A 17,454-nucleotide genomic window follows, 5' to 3' on the forward strand; every position below is an offset into this window, starting at 1 on the left:
TCAGAGGTTGGGGCGTGTTTCTCACAGTCTACTGCATGTCCACACATGCCGTATGGGAATGTCAGTCTCACCAGAGGAGACTTTGCTTGGCTGAAATCATGTTGTCTGTGTCAATTAAAGGGGTAGTTCAGTAGTTTTAGGCTGTATGTGGTAGCCTACTTGGGCATATTAGTGTGTTATACCTTATGGAGATTGTGATCAGTGCAGTCACTAAGGAGTTTAGGAGAGATGTTGCAACAAGGCAGTCAGCCTTGTATTGTTGCAGAGGGGGCCGGAAGAATATCCACATATATAAATGCTAACTTAAAACCTAAACATCAATAGTAAAAACCTTCAATAGAAAGCTAAACCGAGATCTTTACCACAGCTTTAGTTTGCTGCCAGATAGCCGTTTATTTTGGTTTTCTTTTGTCTCTTGATAATAATAATCGTAATCCGCAGTGGAGAAGCTGATTGGCGGAGTGATACAAAGAAAAAAAAACCACACTAGCGATGCCTACCTCATAGTTGGTAGTTATTACCTCATACAAGCCCACTTAAAAAATACTGAACTTTCCCTCTAACATTACATAAAGATAATACATAGGCTAACTGAACATACCACCTAGCAACATTAAAGACATGCTACAATTTACAGCTTGTATATTTTAGGTTTATTTTAGAATATATTCTTTGGGAGCTCCTGGCCAATCAGAGGTCTCATGTATTTTATATTGTGACGTTGCATTCCACACCATTGACTGAGGAGGCCAGACACTTCCTCCTCCGCCCGTCTGAATACAGGTGAGTGGGAAGTATTACCTGCTCATTGCTGCACCTATTCCATTTCATCTTCTTCCTCAGAGGCCTCTCTTACTCCGGTGAAAAGGTAAGTCAATCCATATGCTACACACTGCGCTCCGTCTAATTAGTTGGAAATCTGACTTTGTTTAGCCTACTATTCATTCATTCGTTTGTGTTGGGCGTAAACGGCGTCATTGTGATAATTTTGCATCTTATGCTACACCTCTCACTTTTCACCGTGCTGTGTATTTAGCCTACTGCACTTTACACAATGGCGCCACATACTCGAGCAGCGTGTCTGGCAACAGTACACAAATAATAGGTAAATATTTTCTCTAGAAGCTTGGTCTAGTCTGATGACGCGCTGTGCCCCGAGGCGCATTCTTGAATGAGGAGGTTTCCCTGTGTGTAGCCTATTATGATTATGACAAGATATGGCCATTCATTGGTGTATCTGTGAATATAATGGGGTAAATTGGGCTGTTTGTGGCATCTACAGTTAAAAAGGTGTCCGAGAGAAGGCTGGTGTGTAGCAATGTAATGTGATCTCCATGTCTCTCTGTTAACTCCGGCCCTCACCTATAGCAGAGCGTACTCACACACCTGACAGCGGGCACGCGGGCAGTGGAAAAGATGATTTAAGAGATACATGGAAAGGAACCAATGACTGGAGAGAACTACTTTTCTTCTTTGTTCTTGTTGTTTTGGCTCATGTAGTAGATCGTGAATGCACATATTTAGGACCTTGTTCTGCGCACTAACGCTGTTAGAATGAATGATCGAAGCTTGTAAAGTTTCTCCATATTGATCATTCACTGTTGTGACCGTGTGTGACAGTGTAATTCGTTAAAGTGATGTGTCAGGAGGATCGGATGCGATTGTCTCTCTGCTCTTGATTTCTTTACAACATCGACTTGTGCGCTCTGATCACCTCGCGCCTACTGGAAGACCCCAGCGTGAGTGGGCGGCACCAGCTGGCGCAGGGATGCTCGAGCTAGAGAACAATGCTACATTCAAGAATCATAGGAAATGACATTGACAACACATATGATCTTGTTTTTTTATGTGAAACAAACGCAAAGCATAGGCTAATGCATGAATGTATGAAAGTATAAAATATTGGAAAGGAAAACAATGAATACAACTGTGGGCCTCGATAAGAATTTGTATTTATTTTTTAAATTAAGAAAACTCCACACATGTTGTAGGCTAGTAATAGAACGATGAGGTGTACCGCCTGACAGTATCGCCGGAAAACTCAGATGTGGTGAAGCAGGGAACCCCCATTTCCCTGCTTTCCTATGGGACTCGAAGGCAACACAATACTAGACCGTTTTGGCACGATTTTCGCTGATCTCTCCTGCGCGTTATCACTGTGTATGAGTGGATCATTCAGACACAGAACCTGTGTGCTGACGGATAATGTCATATTGGCTGCATTTATTTGTATTTACCGGATGCTTCTGCAATAATCTGATTGCAATAAATATTCTGTAGATACAATTGTTTTATTTGGACAGACAGTTTATTTTGGAAAAATTCGACGGTGAACAGTCTGATAGAAATCTATCAGCTTTTAAAATAATGAATAAGTGTTAGCCCTCCGTTCAGCGTTTGCATGAAAGAGCGCAGACGGCTGCCTTGCCGAACGGAGGAATATATGCTGTTGCAGAGAGCAACGGCACTGTAGACCTGGTTGGGGTCTCCGAAGGAACCCTGGGGGTCTTTACGATCCAATGGAGCGACAAGGAGATGGAGATGAGCCGCGTGGAAGCTTAGAGCAGCACGATAGCGCACAGGAACCCGGTAAGAGTGCTTCATTCTCGCAGGGATTCCTTTCCAAATTTGCAAGAATCTCAGGAACGCAACAAGAAACGGAAGTGTGTTTTCACTGTATGTTCTATGTGTCAGAGACGTCGCTCCGGCTGGTTAGGTGCTTGGCCCGTCGCTGCTGTTGTAACGCGCATGGATGCACTGATACAGAAACGGATGTTTTATGGAAGGAGCGCTCCAACATGTTGAAATCAATATGCTCAAACATGTTGATTTTACATTCTAATTGTTAGGGCTGCTTTAAAAATGATGATCATATCAGCATTCATGACTTTACCCAAATGCATTACTGTTATTTATTTAGTTTTATATAAAGAGAGCCTGGCCTCATTAGAGATGTGCCTGTTTGTACACACAGTAGGCTTTACAGTATATTGTCAATTCATTTGTTGGAGTTTAGAATCAACCATGACCACAACCAAACATAGTTTCACTTATCATCTCTTCACGCGTAAGCACACGTTCCCACTCATCTTGTTATAAGTGATAAGTTGACTGTCTCTCTCTTGACTCTGAATCTCGTTGAGAGATTTGGAAATCTTTCAGAATTTAAATCTGGGTCAGCTGCCAGTAGAGGCGACAGAACATGATGTAAACACAACATTGGCATATTTTTACCTTATTATGATAAAAGTTATCCCGCCCTCCCCACCTGATTCATTTAGTCCATATTTTGGATAGACCAACCCCTGCATGCCTCTTCAGCTGCTAAATGCTCCACTATATTAACCAGCTAGTCTCTATATTCCTATGGAATCTCTCCATAATTCCTACACCTGTATTGCTCTCTCACCTCATTGGTTTGACGTATGTACATATTATTTACACCGGCAAAAGCCTATGTGCTGACTCACTGATTCATAGAATTACAGTAGATCATTTTCCTGTTAAGCTGTCACTTGTTGTTGCTATGAATACTCATGGTTAATATGTACAAAGAGTTAACGCTATCAACAGATGGCATTACATCCTGTAAGATCTTGTAGTGTAGTGTAGCAATGCACACGGCAGCTTGATGGAAGTCCTATGGTTTAATACAGGGTGAACCCAGGTATCTTAGCAGTGTGTGTTACCAGCAACTGTTCTCAAGGCAACAGGCAAAGTATTTCATCTGTTAGATTAGATTTAGAATATTTAGTGGACAATAAAGTGTTCATAGCCAGATTTAAATATGAGAAAGATAGACTCATAGTAGTGATGAATGTGTATTTACAGTGAAAACATCTTATGTTGTGAAGGTAAATCCAAGCTCCATGCTGGGTGCAGCCTGTCTCGGCTCTATGCCAAGACACTTGGCAGATTATATCTAACCTTAGGCATTGTGTTGTTTTGTTTTCAAATAAATGAAACTACACACAATAATGCCCCACATATATCTGTTTGACATTATGGTACATTAATTAAAACAAACATATTCTCATAACAGTTGTGACAATGTTGAGGATTTATCTGGGGAAATAACAAACCGACTCAAGAGTACTGTTAAACTACAGTACCAAGTGCTTTATTCATGCATTGAAATGTACGATAAATATAACATTATAAAATACTATATAAACAGAAATAGACCACTCATTAAGGGAAAGATTCATCCATGGGTTTGTATGAGGTATGCAGGGAAAGAAGGTTAATGTCGGGTACAAATTAAAACCTACCATACGAGACATGTTACTTCAAGTTGACTTCAGGCCTGGTTGGTTCTCTCATGCTCACTGCACATATTGCCTCTGTGTGCCAGCATTCGCTCACAGCTTAAAGATCAGTGACAATCATTAAGGGCCAAATGCCTTGATATAGTTGCCATAAAGGTATACGGCTTATATTATTTTAGCTTCATTAAAAGGACCAATTTCCCATGAACTTCATTGTGTCCATGCGGAATAGGTTGTTTGAACCAGTCAAACGAGTAAGCCTTCCAACAAGACCCACATGACAGGTATGAGAACAGTTCAGCACAAAGATTGTGGTCATGGTTAAAATAAATGAATGATAACAGTTGTTCATGGGCAGGATGTGTCCTGCACTTACATTTTTTATTCCCAACCATCCATCAACCCTGGCACTTCTAAGAGTTTTGTGAGGGAGTACAGTGATTGTGTAACCTGGAAATCCAGACCCACATCTAGAACGATGTAGGGTCTGGTGATGAGCAATAGACCTTCCCAACTCAAGGGGCAACACCAAGGCATGCATCATAGCAATGAACAAGGGGACGTAAGCCACATTCGTTTAGCGACCAGCGGGGTTAACTGATAAATTTAACTTTTGCCGTATCCGTTCGGCATTACAGCAAATACATCTTTCTTGCTAATGAAAGATTTGAGTGCTGTCCACTGTTCATTTTTCAAAAGAAAAAGATAAGTCCAAACGCAAGCACCTACAGTGGCTTGCGAAAGTATTCATACCCCTTGATATTTTCCACATTTTGTCACGTTACAACCACACATGTACATTTATTTTATTGGGATTTTATGTGATAGACCAACACACAGTGGCACATAATTGTGAATTGGAATGAAAATGAAACATGGTTTTCAATTTTTTTATGAATAAAAAACTGAAAAGTGTGGCATGCAAAAGTATTCAGCCCCCTTGGGTCGATACTTTGTAGAACCACCTATCGCTGCAATGACTTTTGGTGTATGTCTACTCTCTACCACCTTTGCACATCTACAGACTGACATTTTTGTCCAATCGTCTTTGCAAAATAGCCCAAGGTTCAGAATCAGCGTCAGATTGTGTGGAGAGCGTCTGTGAACAGCAATTTTCAAGTATTTCCACATATTCTGAATTGGATTTAGGTCTGGACTTTGACTGGGCAATTCTAACACATGACTACTTTGATCTAAACCAGTGGTGTCAAACATACAGCCCACAATGATTTAATCCGGCCCGCGACTTGTAGGGCACACATTTCTGAGCATTATAAGAAAAAGTAAGTCTCTAGCACATTCCTGTGAGGAGTCATGCATTTTTTTATGAATTATTTTTATTTTTAGTGCTGAACAATTAATGTACTAGCAAGTGCGGTGTGTCCTGCGCGCGCAAAACGAGCAGGAGCATGCTAGTGTAGGCCTACAAGATTTATTTTAAAATTTTCAATGCTGCTTTATTTTTATGTTTTAAATTGGGAAAAACGTATTCCAAAACAACCAATAACCTCTGTATTTAAAAATAAATCAAAACAGTAGAAGTTGCACTTTTATTTAATTGTATTTTGTACTGTCTGCATGTTTGCACAAAATGTGTCCCTGTACATATCAAACAAAATTGCACAACTGTTAGGTCATGGTCTGTTGTATTTTTATATTTAAATAAACAGTTGTTTATTTCATCAGTGCGTATTGGCATCTTTGAGCAAAATACCGCCTAAAATTTTGCGCCGCACCTCCTATTCCCATGGCCAGCAGCAACCTTTACTAATGGTAGTAGTCATCTCGGCAAGAGTGAAGAGAGTCTTGTGTATTGGCGAAAATGTGAGCACAGCAATGTTTATTGTGTGGTGTTTTTCCTCGTCAATAAATTAATCAGTTGGTTACACTGTGTCCCACTAGTCACGTTGCTGCCGCAGCCAGCGCTGTTCTCTCACTGTCTCTATCAGTTGCAACTTGCACCGAGCCGTCTCTGTGTGTTTTCGCCATAGATAGTAGGCTAGTAAATACACGCTCACAACAACACGGGGGGAATAAATAAAGAAACGGCTGGTTTGACCAAGCAAAAACGAGAGATCGCTGGCTTGTGAGCGCGGCACTGTCTATTGTGTGGTGTTTTTCCTCGTCATTAAATGAATCAGTTGGCTACACTGTGTCCCACTGCTACGATGTCACGTAGCTGCCGCAGCCAGCGCTGTTCTCTCACTGTCTCTATCAGTTGCAACTTGCACCGAGCCGTCTCTGTGCTCACAACAACACGGGGGGAATAAATAAAGAAGCGGCTGGTTTGACCAAGCAAAAACGAGAGACCGCTGGCTTGACCACAGTTGTTCCACAGCCCGATAGTTTAACCCACATTCTGGCGGCGGCTATCGCAGTCCAGCCTAAACCCCGCCCTACCAGTAAGGGTAGGGTCCGCGGTGGAAACAACACCGAGATTCTTAAAAGTGAGCTGTCCCGCTCTGAGCCGCTCCGACCCGACCCGCTCTACTCGGTGGAAACGAGGCATTAGACATTTCCTGGGGGGTACAGAGATCCCTTGTGGTCCGGCCCACTTGAGATCAGAGAGGCTGAATGTGGCCCTCGAACCAAAATGAGTTTGACACCCCTGATCTAAATCATTTCATAGTAGATCTGGCTGTATGTTTAGGGTATTTAACCTTCTGGAAGGTGAACCTCCACCCCGTCTCAAGTCTGTTACAGACTCTAACACGTTTTCTTCCCTGTTTTTGGCTCCATCCATATTCCCATCAACTCTAACCAGCTTCCCCTTCCCTGCTGAAGAACAGAACCCCAAAGCATGATGCTGCCACCACCATGTTTCACGGTGGTGATGGTGTGTTCAGGGTGATGTGCAGTGTTAGTTTTCCGCAGCATATTACATTTTGCATTAAGGCCAAAATCTTCAAGTTCGGTCACATCTGACCAGAGCACCTTCCTCCAACCCTTGCCACAATCCATGCAGGGGACACAGTATAGTCAGATGAGACCAAACTTAAAGTTTTTGGTCTGAATGTAAATGGCGGAAACTAACACTGGCCATCACCCTGAACACCCCATCCCCACCGTGAAACATGGTGGTGGCAGCATCATGCTGTGGGGGTGCTTTTCTTCAGCAGGGACAGGGAAGCTGGTCTGAGTTGATGGGAAGATGGATGGAGCCAAATACAGGGGAAAAAACTATAATAGTCTTCAAAAGACTTGAGACTGGGGCACAGGTTCAAACTACCCTAAACATACAACCAGATCTACAATTGCATGGTTTAGAATAGATCAAAGCATTGTCATGTGTTAGAATGGCCCAGTCAAAGTCCAGACCTCAATACAATTCAGAATGCCTTGAAAGAAGAAGAAAGACTTGAATATTGCTGTTTACAGACGCTCTCCATCCAATCTGATGCCGAATCTGAACCTTTAGCTATTTTTCAAAGACGAATGGGCAAAAATGTCAGTCTGTAGATGTGCAAAGCTGGTAGAGACATACTCCAATAGACTTGCAGCTGTAATTTCAGCAATAGGGGGTTTTACAAAGTATTGACTCAAGGGGGCTGAATACTTTTGCACGCCACACTTTTCAGTTTTTTATTCATAAAAACAAAAATAAAATCCCAATAAAATAAATGTACATGTGTGGTTGTAACGTGACAAAATGTGGAAAATCTCAAGGGGTATGAATACTTTCGCAAGCCACTGTATCTTCAGCCATGTTGCTCCAATGGTTTGTGCCCAGAGTAAACTGCGTGGGCAAATTAAAAAGTGATAGCGGTTCCAGTTGTTCCAGTAAGACTAGCTATGATAGAAATTACATGCTGGCACCATTTGTTGGGAAAACGCCAGCCGGGTGTGGTGTCTGCGCCATCCAAAGCCTGCAACAACAACATGAGATGCTCGATAGATCCTCTGCTCTCCGATCACATATTTTTGTTAGCTAATTATTTATACAGACCAGCATCGGATACATGCATTCAATACATCCATGATCATACAAGTGTTAATCCTCATTAACTAATCTAATGTAATTATAGTGACCTGCTGTCCTGAGATATTTCGGTTGCACAGCAAATAATGAATATGATCATATTTAGCATGTTAAACATTGAAAACATCAGGTGTTGCAATAAGAGCTGTGACTTGCAGTGTGTAAAATGCAGCTAAGCAGTGATACTGATACTACTACAAACACCTAGTGAGGCCCATTAAACTGTGTTCTCTGTCATGGTCACTCCTGTGCTTTTTTCCATCAGAGCGGTTTGAAACTGATATAGCCTTTGGGATCCAGAGAATGAACTGTGTGTTTCTAGCGTATTGCTGTGCCTTATCTCTGTGGGCAGAGCTGCTTTACACAGTAAGGAAGGCATTGAAATGTCTGTCATGTGTGTCTCCTATGAAGAATACTATAACTACTACCTCATTTTTCTTGGCATATTCTCAGCCAACTTTATTTGTACAGTAATCAAACAAATCACATGACAGCAATAGTTAACACATAACATGCTCATTTTGGGCATATTATAAATCTACTGAGGAGCAGCATCCAACACAGCAGTTGAGCGAGTGTGGTGTCTATCCGTGTCCATGGAGACAGTGGTTTCCTGTTAATGGTGGAGAGGAGGGTGTATCTGTTATTTGCAGCCTTCCTTAATGCAGAGAGCCTTTTACTGTAAAGCCAAGAGTGTGGCTTTATATGAAGTGAAGAAGGGGTCAGTTTGGGGAATAACCTTACTCTTGTTCAGGGCTTTAATCCAAATGTGTAGATTGCCGTCATACACATAGCCCCATGTGTTGACTACCATACATAAAGTCTGCTGGACACTGGAAATAAAATGTCATGGAAAGCCACATTACCCCTGACAACTACAAAAACAGGAGAGTTTCTTGCCCTTCGATTTCTATCCTGGCGGAACGATTACGTAAACAAATAATTGTAATATTTTATTTTCAAGTTTTGTGCTTTTAGCTGAAATTCAATAAGCAATTTATTTTACATAGTAGTCATATTATTGGTAATATTCTTCCACAACTTCAATAAGGTAAGAATCCAATATTTTGTTTTGAATGAGTTCTTAAGAGTTTTGAAAACAGTGTCTTAGCAATAGAACATTTTGCCAGAAATACACAGTGTTTTGCAGGTTGTTGTCTATGAATGGTAGAAGAGCTCTTGAGTTTTGGTAAATGTGGTTACTGTATGCATTTTGTGTGAAATGAATGAAAAATGAAACACAGTTTGGAACACATGGACTTCTGTAGTGCACACTGTGTTAAGAGTTTTGCACATGTGGTTTTAGTTGTGCCCACTGTGCTTTAGCAATCGGAAAAAACTGTAAGTAGGGGGCCAAGCCCGAGCAGGAGCTGGGACCGCGTTATGCAGAGCAACGCGGTTCCCAACCCTGTTGTTTTTGTAACGATTAATATTTGTAGTCGGAAAATTTCGCCATAAGGGTGCGCCATAAACGAGGACATTTTATATCTCCTAATTGGCCAAAGGAATTTTCTTAAAACTCAAGGGAAACCATCAAGGGGCATACCCGAGTCTATATAAAAAATATGGCCAAGAAATATTAATGTGGGCGGGACTTATTAATAAAATTTGATTTTTATTTTTTTCCATCAAAGTGTTTTGGTGGCAATGCTAATCGCAGCTAGCATGTCCATTGACATTACATTGTGTAGTTAGCTCCGGCCGCCATTTTGTCAAGGCTGACAATCTGCTTTTGCTCATAACTCGCCAACCAAACATCGCACATTAAAAAACTTGAGATCCACTTGTTCTGTAAATTGAGCTGCATCGTTCTACCATGGCAGTTTCGCAAAATTCATCCATAAGGGGGAACCAAAAGCACACAAAGTGTATATCTTGTTAACAGCAATACCTCTACAACTCCCACACCGAACATCCCACATTCAAAAACGTTACATTCACAGATTCACTGGAGTGAGAACGATTTTTCGCAAAATTGCAAAAACTGAAAAACTGACTTTTCGCTTCTCCTCCCACAATTTTTGCACAATTGACACCAAACTTTGCACAGAACATCTACCAACCCACACGGAAAAAAATAATTCGAAATAATTTTGATACGACCTTCGATGACGAAACGGTAGCGCTTTGAATATTTGAAAATTAGCTAACTTGTACTACCTTGTTCGTAAATATTCATAAATCCAAAACTGTACATCATATCAAGTCCAAATTTTAGACACATGTTGGTGCTATCCTTATTAGCGTTCATAATTTTTTAATTTTTTTTTCGCCATAAGGGGGCGCCAGAAACAAAAAGTATATATCTCTTCATCCACTTTAGCCTATTTCTATGTGATTTTTTTCTTTAACTCCCAAACCGAACATCCCACATTTAAAAACATTACATCCCCGGATACTGTGAAGTGAGCGGCCGGCGCCGCGGTCTGCGACGCTCGGGTCCCGAGTTGCGCCGGAAGCTTGGCCCCCTAATAACTGCTTGCAGTTCTAGTTTATTTTTGAGCCTTCCCTATACTGTATATACAGTAAGTTCACTAAAAAGTCCAAAACAAGACACCTTCTTAGTGTTTCAGTTGAAATTGTAATCCGCAGTGTTTGAAATGCTCTAGTCTGAAATCCATTCTGTTTTGAATGTGTGGTTTACAGTTGTGCCACTAGTGTTTTAGCATTTGAACAAAGTGCTAGAAATCCACAGTGTTGTGCAGGCTGTGGTTAAGCCATGAGATAAGCAGGGCTGCCAAGTTTCACCAAAAGTTTGGAGTGAGATTTTTTGGCCGAGGGACCCAAAACCGTGTCCTCTTTCCCACCCAATAATTTTTGCTAGTGTCCTGCAAGTTTACATATTGTTCATAATAAATCAGAAATAAAAGACAATTGGAAAATGTGATAAAGCATAAAAAATCTTATTAAAATAAACGAAATCATGAAATGCAAAGTCGTAGGACAGGTTTTAATTAAACTTTGGGTGCGGACATATTATAAGTGGGGGACTGGGGGTCCCCCCCCAGAAAATTTTGAGCATTAAACACTTAATTTCCTGCATTCTGGTGAATTTTTATGAAGCAATGTGTGCCTTTTCTGCATTCATTTTTATGTAAAGTAAAAGAGAACATTCATGGTTTCGCTGACACAAATTTTATTGAATAGCCTACAATCCATGTGTAGTGCTTTCAAATATCTCCTGTAGCCTATTGTTAAAACATTTGGTTAAACTGTAATAAAGGTAATTATTCTATATCATGTCTACTATTGAGGGTTGAGTGGCTGGTGGTATTTTACTAGCAGCATTAGGCTTTATTCAAAGAAGAAAAAAAATTAGAGAACAGTTCAACACCAATGCAAACTACTAAAATAAAACATCTGGGTTACTTGGTCCCTCCTCTTAGGCTACCTTGATTTGTGTTATGAAAAGTGCTATAAATGTGCAATACATAGGCTACAGTTCATTACAAAGAAGAATAAAAGCATTTTTATTGGCGGATGAGCCATTTGTTACTTTGCAAACCTAATTTTCAAACTAAATGACCAAAAACAATATACAAAACGATCCAAAGATCTTCTGAATTTACTTGAGTGAGATTGAAGGTTGATCACCGGCCGGCGGGGACACAATTCATCAGCGGCAACTTGGCACGCTATCAACACACACCTCGGAAGAGAAGGTGCAGGTAGGGGGCTCGCCTCCTTTATATGACCATGCTCGCCTCCCGCTTTGAATGCACAGTGCACATCAAAGCATAACGTTAACGCGCGTTCAGAAAGAGGAAGTCACGGCACTCATGTCTGTTAGCTTTTCAAAATAGGAAATTTAAAATAAAAGTCCCGCAAAACAAATGTTATTTTGGGGATTAATTTCTCCGCGTGAGAAATTTGAGGTGTGGCGTGTGAGAGTGTGAACTGGTTGATTTGCGTGGGTCTCACGGCCAAAGAGTGAGACTTGGCAGCTCTGGATAAGTGTTTAGAGTTTTGAAAATTGTGTTTAAGCAATGAAAAACGAGCTACAGTTTGGTCCACATGAACCGCTGCTGTGCATAGTGTTGTTAGAGTTTTGCACATGTCGCTCCAGTTGTGCCCACTGTGGTTTAGCTATCGAAAAAAACTGTAAGTTCAGCATGGGCTTTTTCTAGACAATAACAGAGATGTCTAATCTTCCCAGGTTCTCCCTGTGGCAGCCCGCAGCAGCAGGAGCAGCTGCCCATCATGAGGAGGAGCGATGACTACCTGCCTGTCCCTGGAGAAGAGAAGAGCCTGGGCCAGGACTTTACCAACCAGTCCATAGTAAGACATCACATCCACGCTAGCATTCCGCTACAGCATGCCACAACTGACTGTTCCAGATGCTACATGCATCGTAATGCTGCTGTGAAAACCCATTTTTAACTTGAAAACTGCTGGGTTGTCTCAGCCCTGGTTTATTATAGCTTAGAAATGTGTGTGTGTGTGTGTTTGTTTGTGTGTGTGTGTGTGTGCGTGTGCTTGTCTGTTCGTGTGGGTGGCTGTGTGTATGTGGAAGCCCTGAGGAGAGGAGAACCTTATTTCCCGATTGCTTGGTGAGAAAAGAGTTCTTATTGGTGGATGATGCATACACCACCACATCCTCATGTACCCTCTGAGAAGCAACCTCTGACCTCTGCAGCTATGACTACTTCCTGTTAAGAGAGGGCTGAAGATGAGTAAGTGGTGTGTGCTTGTGCGTGCTTGCGTGTGTGTGTGTGCTTGTGCGTGCTTGCGTGTGTGTGTGTGTGTGTGTGTGTGTGTGTGTGTGTGTTTGTTTGTGTGGCCTGGGGCTACACATACATTCACATGCACACACACACAAGCCCATCATGGAACTTATTAACACAGACACACATACATCACCAAACATTGTTGCAGAACAAATATATCTTTTTTAAATATATATATATATATTTTTTTATCCATTTAATTGACTCACGTTAAAACATGAGAGCATAGAACAGGTAATCTGCACCATGTAAAAATAAAATACATATATTAAAGACAAGTTGACCTAGGATAGTAAACATGACGACGAATTCCATTTCAATATTAACTTCGCCATAACTCCCCAATACACTTTTGACATTATTTGTGTCCATCTGTCATTTTTGGTTTAGTTTATAATGTAACTGCTAGAGTGGCTGCTAACTATGCTTTACATTTGTTTTGACACAGCATTCTATGGTAGACAACATTTAGAATATTAAAAAACATTTTGTGCAGATTATCCCATTATGTTGTTGTCATTATGATGTCAATTTTCATATTAAGATAGCTTTGATGAAGTGATGTACAAGTCAGTAGGCTGTACTGCTGAATTACATCTGAAAAAGAGAAATTGAAGAACCAAGGAAAAAGTTTTCTGTTATTTTTATAGAAAATTGTAATTGAAAAAAATATTCAAAATTATAGATTAAAGTATTAGAATATGTTAATATATGTGAACAGGCATTGGAAATATATATTATTTGCTAGTTTTCACAAAATATATAATTTTTTTCACTGGTTGGTTAAATAAATAATTGCAAAGTTGAAAACTCAAAACGTATTCAGTCCACCCGAGTAGACATGTGAAAAACTCTGAAGTAAAAAATTAGGGATGCACCAATCCACTATTTTTAGTTCCGATCCGATTCTGATATCTGGGTTTTGGATATCGGCCGATACCGATACTGTCCGATACGATATCATAATTATTCTACATTTCTTTATTTGTGGTGAGGTGTGTAAGGCTAGGAAGACTTAAGCAATTATTATTTTAAAGAGCAAGAAATATACACGAATGCATTAGGGCCGGCCCGAATAATTTAATATCCAAAAACTTGTTTAAGTTTGTATTCGAAGCTCAATTCAGTATTCCAAATATATATATTTTTTTTTTATGTTTTTTTTTGCACAAGTAGCTTAAACTGCAATATATGTTGTCAGCAAATATTACTACTCAGATATACACGTTATATATACAACAATGGTTAAAATATAAATGTAATGCTCATTTCAAATAAATTATCAAATTATTTGAACATTGACCTACTTGGCCACCGTCCTTTCAAAGAGCAAGCGGTGATACACCAGCTGTTGGCTACGTGACATTGTCAGAGCGAGGCAAAGTAAGAGCGGCACCAAGCGCAGTAGGAATACAGAGAGGGAGGAAGAATATCAGCATATATGTTTCCCTTAATAACTTTATACCACAACATTAGCGTGATCTCGGAAAGGAAAGCAGTGCTCGGCGAAATGCTAACGTTAGCTTAGCTTTGCTGTTTGTTTATATTCCCTATGCAGAGCTGCTATTGCCAATCAACAGTGACTGCCTTGCATCATAGGAATACGCGGTCAATAATGGATATAATATGGACACAAAATACTTTTGTATGGATTTCTAAATCCCCGAAAATGCATGCTCCAGGATGGATTGATAAACTCCTTTAAGCTACGATGGCACAGCTGATTTGGAACAGAACAACAGCTCTGTTCGCTTCCAAGGGGAAAAAGTAAGAAACTCCGACTTAGGTGTGTTTTTTTAGAACGAGTATTCGAATCCTCTCTCCCTCCACTGAACGTCGGCAGCTGCTCGCGCGGGGCTCTCGCTCTTTCATAGTATGAAAATTAAGCCAGTTCTTCAATTAACACATCTAATCCCACATTTAGTATATTATATATGAGCGACATTAGCAATAACACAAAAATGTATTAAAGATGCATGCAAATAACAGACGAGAGCAAGAAATGTAATGTCACCAAGCTGAAGCCAACTCATGTCAATTCTCCACTGTTGCCAAAGACACTTTTCATAGATTTTAAGTTGATGGATCCTACATTCCTGTCATTGACACAGTGAATTCTTTTTTGAAAGGGCTGCTTGTAAAGAGACAGATTCTAACTGTGGGCAGATCTCTTGTTTTTTCGAGTTTAAAGGCAGACTATGCAACATTTTAATGAAAAAATCACACAAGAATATGTGGTGGCGTGTTTATCTGCACAGTCCTCCTCTTTCTGGCTGGATTTTACATAGTAACATTTCTTGGTATTGTTTTGTAAACAGAAGACTCAGGTCTAAGCTCCTCCCTGCTAACCCCCCTAGGTTGGCCGTGGGGGAAGCCATCGCACAAATGCCAATTTTACTATTCAATAATTGTTAATTTTGGTAATACAGGTTTTATAAACATAACGTTTTGACTGTTTTTCATGGGATTTGATAATAACATTGTAGAGTAAATGTTGTGATGCACCTGGACACATTATCAGTAAATGTTACCTGGTGTCACCCTTGCCTAGGGGACCTAACTAGGGTCGATCAAGGCAACTGTCCTCTCTTAATCCAAAGCCAATTTATAGCGATTTCTGTTGCCTCAGCGACATACTTGGTGGCTCTAGGCCTGCTGGCCCCTGTAATGCCTAGGTCGTAGGCCCATGCAGAGAAACTGGCCTACAAATCATGGGCTTGCACCTCACTTGCAACCCGTTAATATGGCATTGCTTCACCCTGTCAGCGTTCTTTGCCCCCTTCCCATCGTAGGCCTTCTCAAGAAACTCCTCCAACATGTAGTTTCTTGTCTGGCCTTGTTGTTGCTGCATTGTTTTCTCTGAGCCTAAGTTCCATCAGATCCAGGTATTGCGCCATTGCAAGCATGCCAGTAAAGGTGGTCTTGGCAGCTGATGTTGGCTTCTCCCAAGACCTGACACATGCTATAATCTTTGCTGGGAAAAGACAGATGGATGATGCAATGGCCTTAAGGAATTGTTGTTCATTGTGCCAGTGGAAGTACCCCTTGCCTTGGGCTTTAAAACAACACCTGTAGATCTGCTCTATTGTGTCTTGATAGAATGTCATATTCAGCCTGGATCAACTTTTTGGGTAGATGGGGTTCAGCTTCCCGACATTAGTCCCACAACACCTTGTGTTCCAATGCTTGTTCAGGCTCCCTGCTGCTACATCCCAACCATCCTGCTGACCATAACTGTCTTGGTTTCTCTTCCTGAACTTTTCAGACAGCTTGTTGTTATGCCAATAGAAAGATGTCTTGAGGTAACTATAGACACCTTCATAGGAACCTCCTGATCTCTCTCTCAAAGCTCTATACTGAGAAAGTCATACTGTAGATCGTTGGGAGGATGCTATGATTATATTGACAGTACACAGTATGAGTGCTGCCGATGTAGTTTTCTATGTCAGGTCATTTATAAAGGCACTGGGTCATAGCTGAGGTCCTCTGCAATCTACTCAGCAGACTATACTAGTGTATTTTTGGCTTGGGCATAAAGGATCATCAGCAAAATGGTGCATCCAGTGATAATACCCATCTCAAGCTTGCACCTTTCCAAAGTTGTTGATTCGGAGAGACTCTCAGAAAAAAACTGTTGTCTGTGTGTGTGTGTGTGGGGGGGAGGGGTGGGGGGAACACACACACCATCCCTACAGTGAATTATGGTGGTGGCAGCATCATGCTGTGGGGATGCTTCTCTTCAGCAGGGACAGAGTTGATGTGAAGATTGATGGAGACAAATACAGGGCAGAAAATCTGTTAGAGTTTGCAAAAGACTTGAGACTGGGTGGAGGTTCACCTTCCAGCAGGACAACGACCCTAAACATACAGCCAGATCTACAATGGAATGGTTTAGATAAAAGCATATTAATATGTTTGATGCCCAGTCAATGCCCAGAATGCCAAATCCCATTGAGAATATCTTGAAATACTTGAACATTGCTGTTCACAGACCCTCTCCATCCAACATGACTGATCCTGAGCTATTTAGCAAAAATGAATGGGCAAAAATTTCAGTCTCTAAATGTGCAAAGCTAGTAGGTCCATACCCCAAAAGACTTGCAGCTGTAATTGCAGCGAAAGGTGGTTCTACAAAGCATTGACCCTGGGGGGCTGAATACTTTTGCACACCACACTTTTCCATTTTTTATTTATAGTTTAAAAAAACATTTATAATTTTTTATTCCACTTCAAAAGTATGTGCCACTTTCTGTTGGTCGATCACATAAAATCCCAATAAAATACATTTACGTGTGTAGTTTTAACGTGACACAATGTCGAAAAGTTCAAGGGGTATGAATACTTTTGTAGGCCACTGTAACACAGCAGAAGAGAAAAATAATACCAATCGGCCCAACATAGAATAGAAGTCTTTGTTTAAAAACTTGCTCGACAGGAACAGAAATCCCCTCTCACTCCAAGCTATTGTCTATTCCCGCAC

The 17,454-nt window shown here is 40.8% G+C and overlaps 1 protein-coding gene across 2 annotated transcripts in view; it reads left to right on the forward strand.

The window, feature by feature from the left end:
• The first annotated feature begins 791 nt into the window (after positions 1-791).
• The window catches only part of ano1a (anoctamin 1, calcium activated chloride channel a), a 97,311-nt gene continuing 80,648 nt past the window's right edge, over positions 792-17,454 (forward strand). The window contains exons 1-2 of one of the 2 annotated variants that reach the window (XM_080032429.1): positions 792-868; positions 12,404-12,525. In XM_080032429.1, the coding sequence (XP_079888555.1) occupies positions 12,448-12,525 (78 nt within the window). In that variant the 5' untranslated portion in view covers positions 792-868; positions 12,404-12,447. Of the gene's footprint in view, positions 869-2,465; positions 2,590-12,403; positions 12,526-17,454 lie in introns of those variants that run through there. The other variant, XM_080032428.1, reaches the window with a different exon arrangement.

Source organism: Ammodytes marinus, assembly GCF_949987685.1.
Source record: "Ammodytes marinus genome assembly, chromosome: 1".
In the NCBI taxonomy this organism is placed as follows: Eukaryota; Metazoa; Chordata; class Actinopteri; order Uranoscopiformes; family Ammodytidae; genus Ammodytes; species Ammodytes marinus.